At 45.4% G+C, this 15,049-nt stretch overlaps 1 protein-coding gene across 1 annotated transcript; it reads left to right on the top strand.

The window, feature by feature from the left end:
- Positions 1-2,613: 2,613 nt before the first annotated feature.
- LOC115533988 (serotriflin) lies at positions 2,614-5,052 on the top strand. The gene is made up of 7 exons (XM_030344521.1): positions 2,614-2,719; positions 3,031-3,110; positions 3,391-3,481; positions 3,775-3,917; positions 4,075-4,175; positions 4,412-4,494; positions 4,750-5,052. Exons 1-7 carry the CDS (start codon positions 2,632-2,634, stop codon positions 4,875-4,877), a joined length of 714 nt encoding a protein of 237 aa, XP_030200381.1. The 5' UTR covers positions 2,614-2,631; the 3' UTR covers positions 4,878-5,052.
- Positions 5,053-15,049: the final 9,997 nt, after the last annotated feature.

Genomic DNA, 15,049 nt, shown 5'->3' with positions numbered 1-15,049 from the left:
AGTGGGGGATATCTCGGCCATGGTTGAGATGAATTGGGGGAAGGGAACTTTGGCCATGACTCTCTGAAGTCCATGAAGTAGGAAGGGATTGTATTCTGGGAGCTAAGATGCCGAACTGCCGCCGAGCTCCCTGCGCCGGAGCTGCCGGATGGCCGCCGAAGCTTCGGCGGCACCGCCGGAGCTGCAGGACTAGTCCGGCCGCCATCAAAGCCGCCCGGCCGCCTCCGAAGCTTCGGCGGCAGTCCAGCAGTTCCGGCAGTGTAGTCCGGGAGCTGAACTGCCGCCGAAGCTTTCAGGCTGCTCAGGCGGGTGTCCTCTGGGAGCTGAAAAGTCTGGCGGGGGTAGCTCTGCGGCAGTCCGGCAGTCCGGCAGCTCAGCTCCGGGAGTACATCCCTTTCTTGTCCATGTCTCCTCCTCTGGACTGCCGCCAAAGCTTCGGCGGCAGTCCGGCAGAAAGGGATTGTACTCCCGGAGCTGAGCTGCCGCCGAGTTCCCCCTGCCGGAGCTGCTCGTCCGCTGGTCCAAAAAAAATCTTAGCTATGCTCTGATTGGAGGGGAAGTGGGGAAGTGGGGGGTAATATTCAACTATGCCCCCTTCCGACTTAGGAGGGGGTGCCGAAACTGACTGGCTCGTTTGGTAACTGTAGGCGGGGTACTTTCAGAAATGCATATCTCACTCAAGAAATCAGGTACTGACTTTTTTTCAAAGTTTGTATGCGTGTGGGAGCACCAGAGACCCAAATCCAAGGAAAAGTGTTGTTTTCACAATATGTCCCCCTCAACAAATGAGACAAACACCTCTGAAGTGTAAATATATTTGCCTAAACCTATTGCAGGAATAGGCAAATATCTTTCTGCAAATATTAATACATAGACAGCTTTAAACTGCCTTAAGGGCAATATTTGCAGCACACATAAGTTTACTTGTTCACTGGTCAGGGAAGTGAAGGCAATAGATTCCTTTCATCAAGTTTCCATCTTCTGGCAACAGGATCCTCTTCTTCAGACATAGACTGTTTCCCTCAACCTGCAATGAGGCAAATGTAGGTGCGTCAGCTTTATAAGCGATGACTACCTGCATCGACTCTTTGGACACAGTTGTCATGGTCATTCCTGACACAACCATATATGAAATTGTAATTGGTTGATTGTTCAATTAGATTATCTATTACCCTTAATTTAATTAGAACTGTGAAACATAGCACTATAATCAGCCCTCTGCGATATTGACCCCTGTAATTGTGTTACATTCATTTTAGATCGGAATGCAGAAAATGAAAGAAATTCCTGAGAAAATAAATAAAAAGACACCTAGATTACTAGTTAAGGAAGGGTCAAATATCTGTCAGACTTTCATTGATTTTCTTTCAAAACATGGAAGCCTGTTATATATATACAGTAAATTCACATAATAATGTGTCATGTGGCAGACTAGTTGTGGTACCAGCTGGGAAGCTCTTTACTGAAGTCCATGGACCCCTGTGGGACAGGACTACGTGTTGCAAGTAGCAGGTCACTCGGAGGGAAAGATCAGGCTACATTTGACCATATTGACCAAGAAGACACAAGTAGACACAGGTGGGCTTAATATATTGATATTATTTACTTTTCTTCATATATCATATAATGCATTTTTTTGCTCTATAGTAATTGTGACATCAATAGAAAACGTCATCAAAAAGTATAACATTTTGATGTTTAACTTAAAAAATATATAAGAATTTCATGTACATAACAGCATACAATAGGATGTTTGAATCTACGGTTGGAAATACCAACAGTTTATTATTCATAGCAGTGGTCTTCTATTCAGAAACAACCGACCGTAGAATGCTGTAATTGACCAGTCAGAATGGAGGATTCAAAGCCGTCTAATATAGCGGTCTAAAGCTGGGAGCGAAAGGAACACTCCACAGTCAAAAAGGCGTTGGGTTTAGCGGTGCTTTCTGAAGAAGGGCATTGCTCACAGTAGCAGCAGTGTTTTCACGTAAACAGTGGCGGTCGTGTTTACGTGAAAATACCTCACATGCTCTTGTTAATGTACCAGCATATATGTCTGGGAGATTCTTGCCTATGTCCTGTCTGATAAAGAGGATCCTGTTTCAAGAAGATGGAAACTTGTTAGTCGAAGACTAATGCCCTCACTTCTCTAACCAGTAAACAATTAAACTTCTGCAAATATTGTGTGCTGCAGATATTGCCCTTAAGGAAGTTTATAGCTGTTTATATATCAATATTTACAGAGACCAAGGTTGAATATAATCATTGGTTTGGTTATCTTGGTCTGGTGGGGAACCTGGTCTACATGGAAACGTACTTTTTGGAAAATGTATGATAGATTGTGTTGCCATAATGCGAGTTACCTTTTTAAGTGCATGGGGACTTAGACATTTATGTCAGTATGTATATGTCAAAGCACTATCACTAATATCAAATATGTTTCCTCTCTCAGCCCCACACCCAACCAAATGTCCACTCACATACAAGAATGATATTTTTTGTTTGTCAAGTACACATAAGCCTCCATAGGCAACGAACAAGGCAAATTGATATGTGTGCGTTTGTGTGTGTGCGTTTGTGCGTGTTGTTTGGCTATATAACCTGCGTCAGCGGACGTCTCTGCAGTCAACCATGAAGATCTACACCTTTGCCTTCCTGTGCGCTTGCGGTCTCCTGGCCTTGCAGGTGCCCAGCACCACCGCAGTGGCCGCCACTACTGTAAGCCTCACTTCATTCAGTTATTCAAACTACTAATGGCATATGATAGCGTTTTTACATCATCAATTTCGGTATCTCTATGGCCACCGTTGACTTATCTCCAAAGACAGTAACGACTCTTTCTGTCCTTCTCGTTTCTCCACTGGTGTCTCCCCGCCCGAAGGCAGGTGAGTGCGGCCCGCCGGTCTCTGACCAGCCCCGTGTGCTTCAGGGATCATCGTCGTTTCAACAGCGCAACCACTTTTGTATCCATGTCTGAATTGCACACTTGATGTATTGGTCTTTGCTCTTCCCCCGTGTGGTTGTGGCCCTCAGAGCAGGAGGAGATCGTGGAGAAGCACAACGCCCTGAGGAGAGGAGTCCAGCCGACCGCCAGCAACATGCTGAAGATGGTAAACCCCGCGCTGCACGTCCACGCTGTCAATGTGGACCCAAAGCGCCCAACGCAACATTCATGGGACATCAGTGTTTGTTTGTCCTTCAGTGTTTACATCGTTTTCTTTACAAATGAACGCTTTCTTGGACCTCTTCTCTCACTGGATTGGCCCCCCGAATGTTTGCGAAACTGTGGTGGTGATGTAGCATGTCCAGTGGAGGAATCAGCTGACCCTTTGTCTTCTTCCTCCCCACACAAAAACACACACGCGCACACATAAAAACACACACACAAAGACATGGAGCAGCGAGGCTGCAGCCAACGCTCAGCAATGGGCCGACACCTGCTCCATGAAGCACAGCACTGCAGCCTTCAGACGGATCAGCAGTAAGCACAACCTGGGTTGATACTCTTGGAAGCTGTCCTTGCATGCTGTCCTCTGTGTACATTATGTGTATTGAAAGGTCGGTACTGTGGCGCACTGCTCTGTATTTGAGAAATATGTGCTCTACAAGAACCAAGCTCTACAATGTGATTGGTTAGATGTACCGCATCCACAAGAGGTTTGACAAAGATCAGAAGACCTGTAAATTGCAATTTTTGAGATGCTACAAAGGTAGCATCTCAAACTCCCCTTTGAAGGAATCCTCTCCTATATCCCTGTCTTTCTCCACCTGCAGCCGGTGACTGTGGTGAGAACCTTGCCACCGCCAGCTATAAAAACAGCTGGACCAACTCCATCCAGGCCTGGTACAACGAGGTGCAGGACTGGAAGTACGGTGTCGGATCCTACAACGGACGCCCTGTCGGACATTACACCCAGGTGTCCCAGCTTCGGTTCATTCCCCTTCGCAGTCCTTCGTTGAATCCCCCTACCCTCTGTTATGCCTCCGTTTAGAGATACCTCGAGTCAAATACTACTGAAAAATAGGAAATTGCCATGGAGACGATAATTTCCTGTTTTCCTTCTCTGCGCACAGGTTGTGTGGTACCGGTCAAACGTGATCGGCTGTGGGATGGCTTACTGCCCCAACTCCGAGACGTACTACAAGTACTTCTTCGTCTGCCAGTACTGCCCAGCGTAAGCGCCAAGTTGTCATATTCCAATTTGAATTCTTTGCCCTCTATGAAATGTTCATATTGTACTTTGTGTAGACTCTCTGATATAACAGATAGATAGACTCAAACAGGACCTTCAATATAAACCATCCGCTTTGACAGTTCTATGAATCCATCGGTTGCAGAGTAGATGGTCAACTGGTTTCCAGCGGTCTGTCGGTGAGGTTTAATGCATGATATCCTTTGCCTACGTCACAGCGGGAACTACGGGTTTGCCGTGCCATACAATTCCGGACCCACTTGCGGAGATTGTCCCAATGACTGTGACGATAAACTGTGCAGTAAGTGGCCGAGGCAACCCCCGCCACACACACACACACACACCAACACACTACCTCTCCTCAGCTCCATTAAGCCATTTCCAGTTTATACAAGCCTATGGTCGTGTCCCCAGGCTGACTGATCACAAACCTTTATGTGAATCAATCATGGACCTTCCCTGATGTTCACCATGTGCATGCTGTCCTATCTGTCAGACAGTCCCCATGTAACCATTGCTCTCTCTATCCCTCTCTCTCTCTGTGTGTCTGCCACAGCCAACCCCTGTCCCCATACTGATCAGTACAGTAACTGTGCGTACCTGGCGCAGCAGTGGGGCTGCGGCCACACGCAGGTGGCCTCCTCGTGCCCAGCCACCTGCAAGTGCGCGAATCTGATCAAATGATCATGGTGAAGAATCACCCATAAGAAGAGTTCTTCCATTCCTAGCTATGCTGTGAACCACGATGAGCATGGTCAATGGAACCTCATCCATTTAGATTGTGATTTGGCCACATGTTCAACCTTTTAAATGACTCTGATATATGATGAAATTATTAAATAAATTCAAATGAAATAAACGTGTGGGTTGCAGGCAGCAGTGCCTAATGTCTTCTTCCCCACTTTGATGGGGAGGTTTTTGATGGGGGAGGGCGGTACAGGTGCTCCTCCCCGGGTCTCCGGAGGACGTCTGCGTGACATTTACATTTACATACAAGGCATTTTATCCAACATTCAAGGACACTTTTATCCGAAGCAACTTACAGTAAGTTCCTCTGTCAGAAGAAAGAGAAACAATCTATGGTAGTCAGGATGTTCATAAATCCAAGTGCCAAGGATTAACAATCGCTAGGTTAACACTTCGCATGTACACAACATAGATAGCTGGGATAAGATAGCTGGGATGAGATGCTTCACAACTAAGCACTATAACTAAGCGCGACACACAATAAGTGCGTAGATTAAATGCCAGGACGTACAACATACAATAAGTAGGAGGGGTGGAGTGGGGTGGCTAGGCAGATTCTAGGTGAACTCTTAAATGAGGGACGTATTAAAAGGTACTTCATTACTTTTTGAACACAATCTCATGGTCTTATGAAATGACGGCAGGGACAAACCATTAAAAATGTCCAAGGTGTGTCCCATAAGAGGAAGAGGGACCCACTGATGAACCGTGGCTCTGGCAGCGGCAGCACGGATAAGTCGACCTCATCAACAATAGTGTTTCCCCACATAGTGTCCCCCCCCACACACACACACACACACACACACACACACACACACACACACACACACACACACACACACACACACACACACACACAGACACACACACACACACACACCACACACACACACACACACACACACACACACACACACACACACACACACACACACACACACACACACACACACACACACACACACACACACACACACACACACACACACACACCACATACGAGAAAACGCACAGAAACACACACACACACACACATCCACAGAAACACCCAGACACTTCCTCCCTTACTGGCTTGTTGATTAGGAATATCTTTTCTGGCTCTCCGATGTTTCTTGTGTGTACCTAATCCCCTATCATCCTTTTGATATATTTTTTAATGATCTTTGGAACTCCCTTGTTTTCTTGTTTCTATGTTTTAATGCAGTTGCCTAAAGATGCGGTGTAATTTTGTATAAGGAAGATTTATTTGTCCAAATTCAACTGGACTTTTGTTGCGTTTTTGGGCCAAAGCTGTGGTCTTGTGGTAAAGTCTTTGCATGGTCTCATTGAATAAATGTATCCAACATACATTTATTTACACATCCCAGCCAGCATCCATTTCTCACCCTTGAACTTGTAATTATTCTGGCTTGTGGGCTCTTCACTCTACACCTCATCTCTGATTTCCTATCCCCTGAATCACCACACGCACGCTATTGTGTTTAAATTAGTTTGCGTTCCATGTGATAATGCGCCAATTACTCTTTTAAATAAACACTGCGGCTGGACTCTTGGCAAGCGAGCGGCCTGGCTCCCAGAGTGGAAGCAACCTGCCGTTACAACCGCCTCCCTGGAGCTCAGCGACAATAACAAAGAGACGCTCAAGGAAACAGTGGAGGAAGACGTAACTACGTCAGTCCGTCCCAAACACAAATCCAAAGAGAGAAACAGTCTGTGCCAGGGTGCTGGCCGACCAGAGTTTATCCCTGAGGAAGGGGACAAGAAAGACTCAGGGAAACTTCGGGTTCGTTAGCTCAGAGTTAAGTGTCCCTCCCTTGTCGAGGGCAGATAAAACGTTTTTTTAAAAGGTTTTTTTCCCTGAGAGTCAGGCCGGAGATAGCAGAGGGCCTCTTTGTCTGGCACTGCATGATAAGCCCCGGCCCCGGCCATGTGGCCCCGCAAGGCTTATCTGTCCGGAGCATTGCGGCACATGTTAGCCCACAGAGCCGGCTTCATCTCACACCAGCAGGCTTACTGTAGCAGGCCTACTGTAGCAGGCCTACGGTAGCAGGCCTATTTTAGCAGGCCTACTGTAGCAGGCCTACTGTAGCAGGCTTACTGTAGCAGGCCTACTGTAGCAGGCCTACTGTAGCAGGCCTACTGTATCAGGCTTACTGTAGCAGGCCTACTGTAGCAGGCCTACTGTAGCAGGCCTATTGTAGCAGGCCTACTGTAGCAGGCCTACTGTAGCAGGCTTACTGTAGCAGGCCTACTGTAGCAGGCCTACTGTAACAGATCTATTGTAGCAGGTCTATTGTAACAGGCCTACTGTAACAGGTCTATTGTAGCAGGCCTACTATAGCAGGCCTACTGTAGCAGGCTTACTGTAGCAGGCCTACTGTAACAGGTCTATTGTAGCAGGTATATTGTAGCAGGCCTACTGTAACAGGTCTATTGTAGCAGGCCTACTATAGCAGGCCTACTGTAGCAGGCTTACTGTAGCAGGTCTATTGTAGCAGGCCTACTGTAGCAGGTCTATTGTAGCAGGCCTACTGTAAAAGGTCTATTGTAGCAGGCCTACTGTAGCAGGCCTACTGTAGCAGGCTTACTGTAGCAGGCCTACTGTAGCAGGCCTACTGTAGCAGGTCTATTGTAGCAGGCCTACTGTAAAAGGTCTATTGTAGCAGGCCTACTGTAGCAGGCCTACTGTAGCAGGCTTACTGTAGCAGGCCTACTGTAGCAGGCCTACTGTAACAGGTCTATTGTAGCAGGTCTATTGTAGCAGGCCTACTGTAACAGGTCTATTGTAGCAGGCCTACTATAGCAGGCCTACTGTAGCAGGCTTACTGTAGCAGGTCTATTGTAGCAGGCCTACTGTAGCAGGCTTACTATAGCAGGCCTACTGTAACAGGTCTATTGTAGCAGGCCTACTGTAACAGGTATATTGTAGCAGGCCTGTAGAAGGCCTACTGTATGCTTTCCGTTTTTTTTACTTTGAATACATGGGGGTTGAACCATTGAGTTGCTGCAGAAGCACTACTTCTGTTGTCATTGCTACCAAGTAGTAATGAGGTCCTGGGTCTGAACATGGCACAGAGCAGCAGGACAGCTGGTTGTGTGCGTGTACAGGCCGGCGGAGACTGAAGACAGGCTCCACTATGAGATGAGATGGCATGCAGGGCCTCTCGACGCTATCTGCTCATCTGTCTGCGGGCTGAAAGACGTTTGATTTAGTCTGAGGGTTTATCTCTTCCCATGGAGGGTCCATAGAGAGACACAGACAGGATGGTGGACGGGTAATTAGCACAGCACAGACTACATTGCATATATATATGTTATGCTCATGCAGAGTACCAGCAAACGCATTGTGACCTATATGTACATCCATTTGGCATTTAGCTAGCACCTTCATATTATTAAAGTTGTTGTCCACCATCAAAATATGCGCTAATTATGTTTGTCACTTTGGATTGCACGAGATGGCATACACCCACAACGTATATAATTATAGAGAACTGACAAGAAAGGTGAACACATCTAATCTCATCACGGTTCAAATGAAGATGCTGACCCATGTTGTCGGTCAGAATCAAGCATCTTTTGTGATATAAAGTGATTAGAGGGAGATTAGGGAAACAAAGATAGGATTGTGGGCAGAAGTGGAACCTTTCTGGACACGTTGATGCACTGCAGTGCGGCTCTCTGGCCCAACGAGAGTCCAACGAGTCAGACGAGAAGGTGATCCTACGAGCGTCCATCAAGGATGTCTATTGTTGGAGGTGAGGACCTGCCCCCTGGCGCAGTCCTGCTTCCTTCCGTTCACTGTGTCTAGGTGCAGAATAACAGAACCTTTAGGACCTCCAAACACTCCCCAGCGCCCCTCTTAAGCTGTCATCGAACCCCCGAAGGAGCACCGTCAAGAGCTCCTACAATAACAGAAACACCCCCTTCCCATCACACACACATACACACACACACGCAGACACACAAACACATGTACATGCACACACAGAAACACCAACACACTAACATACACATGTACTAACAAACACACAAACACACGCACATGTACACACACATGCACATAAACACACACACAAAAACACACACATGCACACACACATGCACGCAAACACACACATGAACGCAAACAAACACACAAACACACACTCATGCGCACACACATGCCAACAAACACACACACACACACAAACTGTGCATACACACAAACACAAATGCACGCACACACAGTATAAACACACATGCATCACAGTACACACACACACACACACACACACAAACACACTAACACACACACACACACACACACACACACACACACACACACACACACACACACACACACACACACACACACACACACACACACACACACACACAGATAAATGTATACATAAACTCAATGTGAGAGTGAAAGGTCACTTTCACTCCTTTCAAAAAACAGGATGGAAGTTATGTGGGAAAATGCTTCTCATTGTACACACCCGTCGCCTCAGATCTGTACGTAGCAATGCGTGGGTACCCCTCACACAACCGGTCTTCCTTTTCGGACCACATTGAACCTATTAAAGTCTATCTAAACGGACTGAGGCGGAATGCCTGTTTGAAAAGAAAATGATTGCATTTTTTGACATGGGATTTCTATAGTCGCTGATCGTGAGAACATAGTTTATTATCTGATCCCTGGAGGGAGACAGATCTATGAGCTCAACCGAAACACCAAAGATGGATGTCTGGAATCTCACTTTCACACAAGGGGACCTCAAGTTCAAGTTTAGGTTCCTGTAATGACCACACAACCTAGGAAGTACAGTATGTTGGCACAGTTCTGCTCAACATAAACGACATACCAACTGAGGCCTACAGCAGGAGGACATGGTTCAGGAGGCTGCAGGCCTCAGGTTGTTTGTCTCACAATATGTCAAATTGTATTGTTTTAATAATGAAGAAATGTCGGATTGGGTTTTCACAACTTCAGAAATTGCATGTGCAAATTCACTAATTGTAAGCAATGACTCTTGCCCGGTTTGTAAATTAATACTTGGTCACAAAAGGTGTGTTTACAGTAATCAATAAGATAATCTTTCAATAAGATAATCATTTTTATTTCATATGTAGGGAACGAGTTCTCACTCTCTCAGTCTCTTCGACACACGAGCACACATAGCTAGACACACACACACACACACACGTACGCACGCACGCACGCACGCACGCACGCACGCACGCACGCTCGCACACACACACACACACACACACACACACACACACACACACACACACACACACACACACACACACACACACACACACCCACACACACTCACATATATAGATACACAAGAGAGGCCATGACACCCTACAAATAAATATTGCATGAGAGCATATTATTTTCTCTATTATTTTCTCCATTATTAACCACACCAACCCCGCCCTGATAATATGAAAAAATAAAAAGTTGAGGGGGCCCCCTTGCATCTGCTTTTTCACTGCCGCTGCGGTAATCCGACACAGACGTTTGCCAGGCCTGCCGTCGACACAAAAGGAACGGGAGGAAGGGAGTATTCCTTCATTTTCTTGCTCCTTGTCCACGTTCAGTCTGTCTGCCATTAGATGCTGTCGTACAGCTGCAGCAATATAATCCATAAGCATTGCTTCACTCAGGAATGGCCTGGTCGTGCAAGGGTCAGTAACTCACCCCTCCAGAGCCTATAGGGACCTGTGCCTTCTGGGGTATGGGAGTTTGTACTAAATTATGACGTTGGATGAAGGAAACGTTCCAACTTAATGTGTAGGATTATCGTGCATATGTTAGCACGCTATGTCCCAGGCTATACAAACCATAGCTACTCTATGACTTTAAACAGATGCATCTATATATCCTTAGATAAAGGATCTCTTAATATAATATGAGTTACAATTACAATAATAATAATAACAGTAGTAGCAAAAATAGATGCAAATTAAGATACTCAAGATACTCAAATGAAAATATGCAATTGTCCCTGTAGTTCTCACACACACACTCCAATGAAGGTGGCTGCATGGGATGATTACATTTCTGCTCGAGGCATTTGAAGCTACCCTTAAAACCAGGGCTTTGTTTATCCTTACACTAAACAGTTTCCCTTCTATAGCCACTCTCGCACGGAAAAGCACATGTTTCCCCAGCCGTGTCCAAACTGAATAAGTGGGAACAGCTAAATAGTGTAGATGCATGATTAGAGAGGCCCCCTAATATCGAACATGTGGCTAAACATTCCAACAGTTAAAGATGCATTTAAGAAAACACAAATTCGGTCTCATGCACCAAAAATGATTAGCCATAATCAGGGAATTGCTTGTAAATGCTACATCTTTTCCGGTTGGCGGCAAACTCTTTGATCTCGTTATTGAAAGATGCAAAACCTGTATTCTTTGTTTCCGTGCCCACTTATATGCACGCTCACAGAGGGTCAACAAGAGCGAGTCACGTCAATCCAACCTTACACACTTATGTCCAGCCTCCCTAACGACCATCTGCTCTTGCGTGACATGTCATCTCATATTCTGTCCATTCTTCTCTTCTCAGCCGACATGTCTTAGAGCGATCCGGCCCACATCCTGTGCATTAAAGGAGCCAGGATGTTTCTGTTTCTCCTCCTTCGTCTTCTCTTTTTTCCCCCTTCCTCCTCTGCCTTGTTGTCCCAGTACCGAGGGAAGTCCTGGGTGGAGGTCCAATCATTCCAGTTTCTAGTGAGATGCAGTGATAACGCGGGCAGGTTGATTGCCGTGTGGGGCCGCGTTGAGGAAAGGGTGCGGTGAGCACCCTCAATTACAGCGCCGCCATTTAAAGAGGCCAGCGCCACCAGATAAAGCAATTAGCCAGGGAGGCTGGGTTTGGAGGGGAAGTATGACGTGTCAGTCATGGCCTTATACAGAACGCCCTGGGCCCAAAACGCTTTGATGTAATGCTGTTCATTCTTGGTTTTCTCTGGCATCTGGTCATCATCGTATAATAGGCTGTTCATTTCAAATACCGGTTTTATTGAACAGATATAGGGCCCTAACTTGCCTCCGGCGCAATTGACTTTCTCACTGGCGCATGTGTCGTTGCTAGTTTGCAACTGGCGCAGAGCATTCTTTTCCCTCCTCCGCCACGCAAACACATATTTTCTTGACACAGACATCGTGTACATGCCCATAACTTTTAGGATTGATGAGTATTTGATCGTGAGAAAACATAGTTTTACTGCGAGTGAGTGTTAAAAGTAATGAATTAATGCGGGCGTGCGTTTGTGTACGTGTCAAATAATTAATGAATGCGGGCGCGTGTGTGTGCGTCTATCTGTTTAAACGCACGCAAACTAAACACGTAAAGCATAATACAGTCCATGGCAATGTATATTAACGGGGGGACACATGCATATTAGGAACACAAGTCGACAACGATAATGCATACAATACTGATAAGAAACAATGTTTATAATGTATTGCGTGTATCATTAAATAGAACCACAGTTTCCGCATATCATATGTGTGTTAAGTTTTGCCGAAATTTATTTGAGGACTCAGTTTCAGCACTATTTCTGTTACAATTCACAATGGATGCCATCATGCATATTTCTAGCTAGCAGCATCCTGGGATCCTTTGCTTGGGTTATCGTCATCATTACAGGAAACTAGAAAGTAAAGAAAGCATTATCTATGTGTGTGAGCACGGAAAGGTCCCAGAGCTCTACACAAAAACGTCTCATAAACACTCCTCCACCACCTTTTACATTAAGCCAGTTACAGCAGCTGTGTTGCATATCCGACGCAGAGGCTTAGACAACATCTCGGTTGCCTGAACATGGGTGCCTTTGGGACTCGGTACAGATCCAGGTGAAGGGGATGGTTGAGTCAATACTGAGCACATGTGCCAACAAACTGTTGTTGGCACATGTGTTCAGAACCCTTTTGCTTTCTGTGTTTCCTTGTTTTATATATTTCGGGAAAAAAATTGCAACAGTTTACACCTGTGTTACGTTTCCACGTTCCCAGTTGCACCAAGGCTGACAGCATTCATTCTTCTGGACTGAATAGACTGGAAGTTAATGATCTATCATGTCTGTACTAATAAGGTTACTTTGCCACCATAAGCAAAGTACTTGCACTCTGTTGATATCCATGGAGAATGAAGGAAGTTCTCCTTCCCACTGAAGCTGTGGTGGGCAGGTGGCTTGCTCCTCGATCAGGTAAAGGTTTGGTAACAGGCCGGAGAGGACTCCCCCGTTACCGGATGGTGAACAGCTGGAAAGGCTGGACTACAGTAGTTACACAATCATTTCATGGTAAAAAACACAGATCACTTTTAACCTTCTAATTGAATGAATGCATGCATTCCAATAATATCATAGACACCAATTAGAATATTTGTCACAGTGTGTCCATATTCATCAATTACACTTTAATATTCGCAGCTTTAATTTTCACTTTACAGTTTTTTTCGATTGCTTGAACACTATTGACACATGCTTAGACCAAAGCAACACAACTTGAAGTTTTTGTTTCTATACCTTAAACACATGTAACCATTCCTTAAACAAAAGCGCTGCTTTGCACTTTAGTTGCAATTGTGCAACACACTTGCTCCTTTCTGCAACACACTTGCTCCTGCACACTACACACTATTTCATACATAAGACACATAATTCAAAAAGGACGTCTCATTGAGCCATTGGGAAAACACATCTATTCAAAATCCTAAACACATTGGTTAATTGAGAATACTTACTTACAAACCTTAAAACCCTTTCTTCCAAAACTGAACACCAATCAGCCAGCTGCAAAAAGGCCTCAGTTAAGCCATTTTGAGAACTTTGCAAGCATGGATGCAGCAAGAGCAAGAGGCAGAGGTAGAGGAGGAAGAGGAGGACAGAGACATAGAGGAGGACCTGGTGGAAGAGGCCGTGCATGGAACATTATTTCCGATGACATAAGAGCAACTTTGGTGGACCATGTCATACTGTAAACCATGGCCTGACTATGAGGGAAGCTGGGCAGAGAGTCCACCCTAATCTAAGCCGTTTCACAGTTTCATCCATAACAAGGACATTCCGACTGGAAAACAGGTATGTCTTCAACTCTCTACTTTCTACTCTACTCAGACTGTATCTAGAGTATTTGCAGTGCTGTACCATATCTGTATGTATTGCAGTACTGTATGTACTGTATTGCAGGGTGGCTAATGCTCCTTTTTGAACAAAAGTGGTAGTTTTGTGATTACCTACGTTGAGATGTTTCAGTACTTTCTATGGTATATAGAGTAAAGTACAGTATATACAGTAGTGTAAAAAAAGAAGCAAACCAATACAGTAACATTTCGTGATTGCTTTTTTCTAAAGAATGACTAGAAGACCTTCTGGGGGCGGACGCCAACGCCTGTTCACCCAACAGCAGGAACTTGCCATTGTGGACCTGGTCAGAGCAAACAATGCAATCCGTCTCAACAAGCTACAGCAGCAAATACTTGCAGATAGAGAAGTATTCAATAACATAGAGCGAGTGAGCATTTCCACTATCAGACGCATCTTGTTAAAGCTCCAAATTACCATGAAGCAATTGTATAGGGTCCCACTTGAGAGAAACAGTGTCAGGGTCAAAGGACTTCGACGTGAATATGTACAGGTAAGTGTTACAGTCCTTTACATTTACAATACAGTATTGGTGTCATCCAGTTACTATTTTGTTTTGTTACAGCGCATCTTGGAGATGGATGGAGCTGCACAGCCTCATGAATTGATTTACATTGATGAGGCTGGATTCAACCTCAGCAAAACAAGACGACGGGGTCGTAACATAATTGGCCAAAGGGCAATTGTGCAAGTCCCGGGGTAGGGCGGGGGAAATATCTCATTGTGTGCTGCCATAAGCCTTCAAGGGCTACTGCACCATCAAACAAAACTAGGTCCCTTCAATACCTGGATGCACTTCATGATGCAGCTGTACAGGACAGACCAGAGCAGCCCAGGTTTGTTGTTGTCTGGGATAATGTTAGTTTCCATCGGGCTGCTCTGGTACGCAACTAGTTCACCAACCATCATCAATTTGAAGTCCTATACTTGCCCCCTTACACACCATTTCTAAAC

This window comes from Gadus morhua, chromosome 21 (genome assembly GCF_902167405.1).
Source record: "Gadus morhua chromosome 21, gadMor3.0, whole genome shotgun sequence".
Classification (NCBI taxonomy): domain Eukaryota; kingdom Metazoa; phylum Chordata; class Actinopteri; order Gadiformes; family Gadidae; genus Gadus; species Gadus morhua.
Note: the sequence above shows the minus strand (reverse complement) of the source record. Positions and strands in the feature narration are given on the sequence as shown.

What these genes read in the sequence shown, in the direction of transcription:
- LOC115533988 (XM_030344521.1), top strand. Translation starts at nt 2,632, where the DNA reads ATGAAGATCTACACCTTTGCCTTCCTGTGCGCTTGCGGTCTCCTGGCC. An exon ending in CCAGCAACATGCTGAAGATG is followed by an intron (nt 3,111 to 3,390) that starts GTAAACCCCGCG and finishes ACACACACAAAG; the next exon opens with ACATGGAGCAGCGAGGCTGC. An exon ending in GTCTGCCAGTACTGCCCAGC is followed by an intron (nt 4,176 to 4,411) that starts GTAAGCGCCAAG and finishes CCTACGTCACAG; the next exon opens with CGGGAACTACGGGTTTGCCG.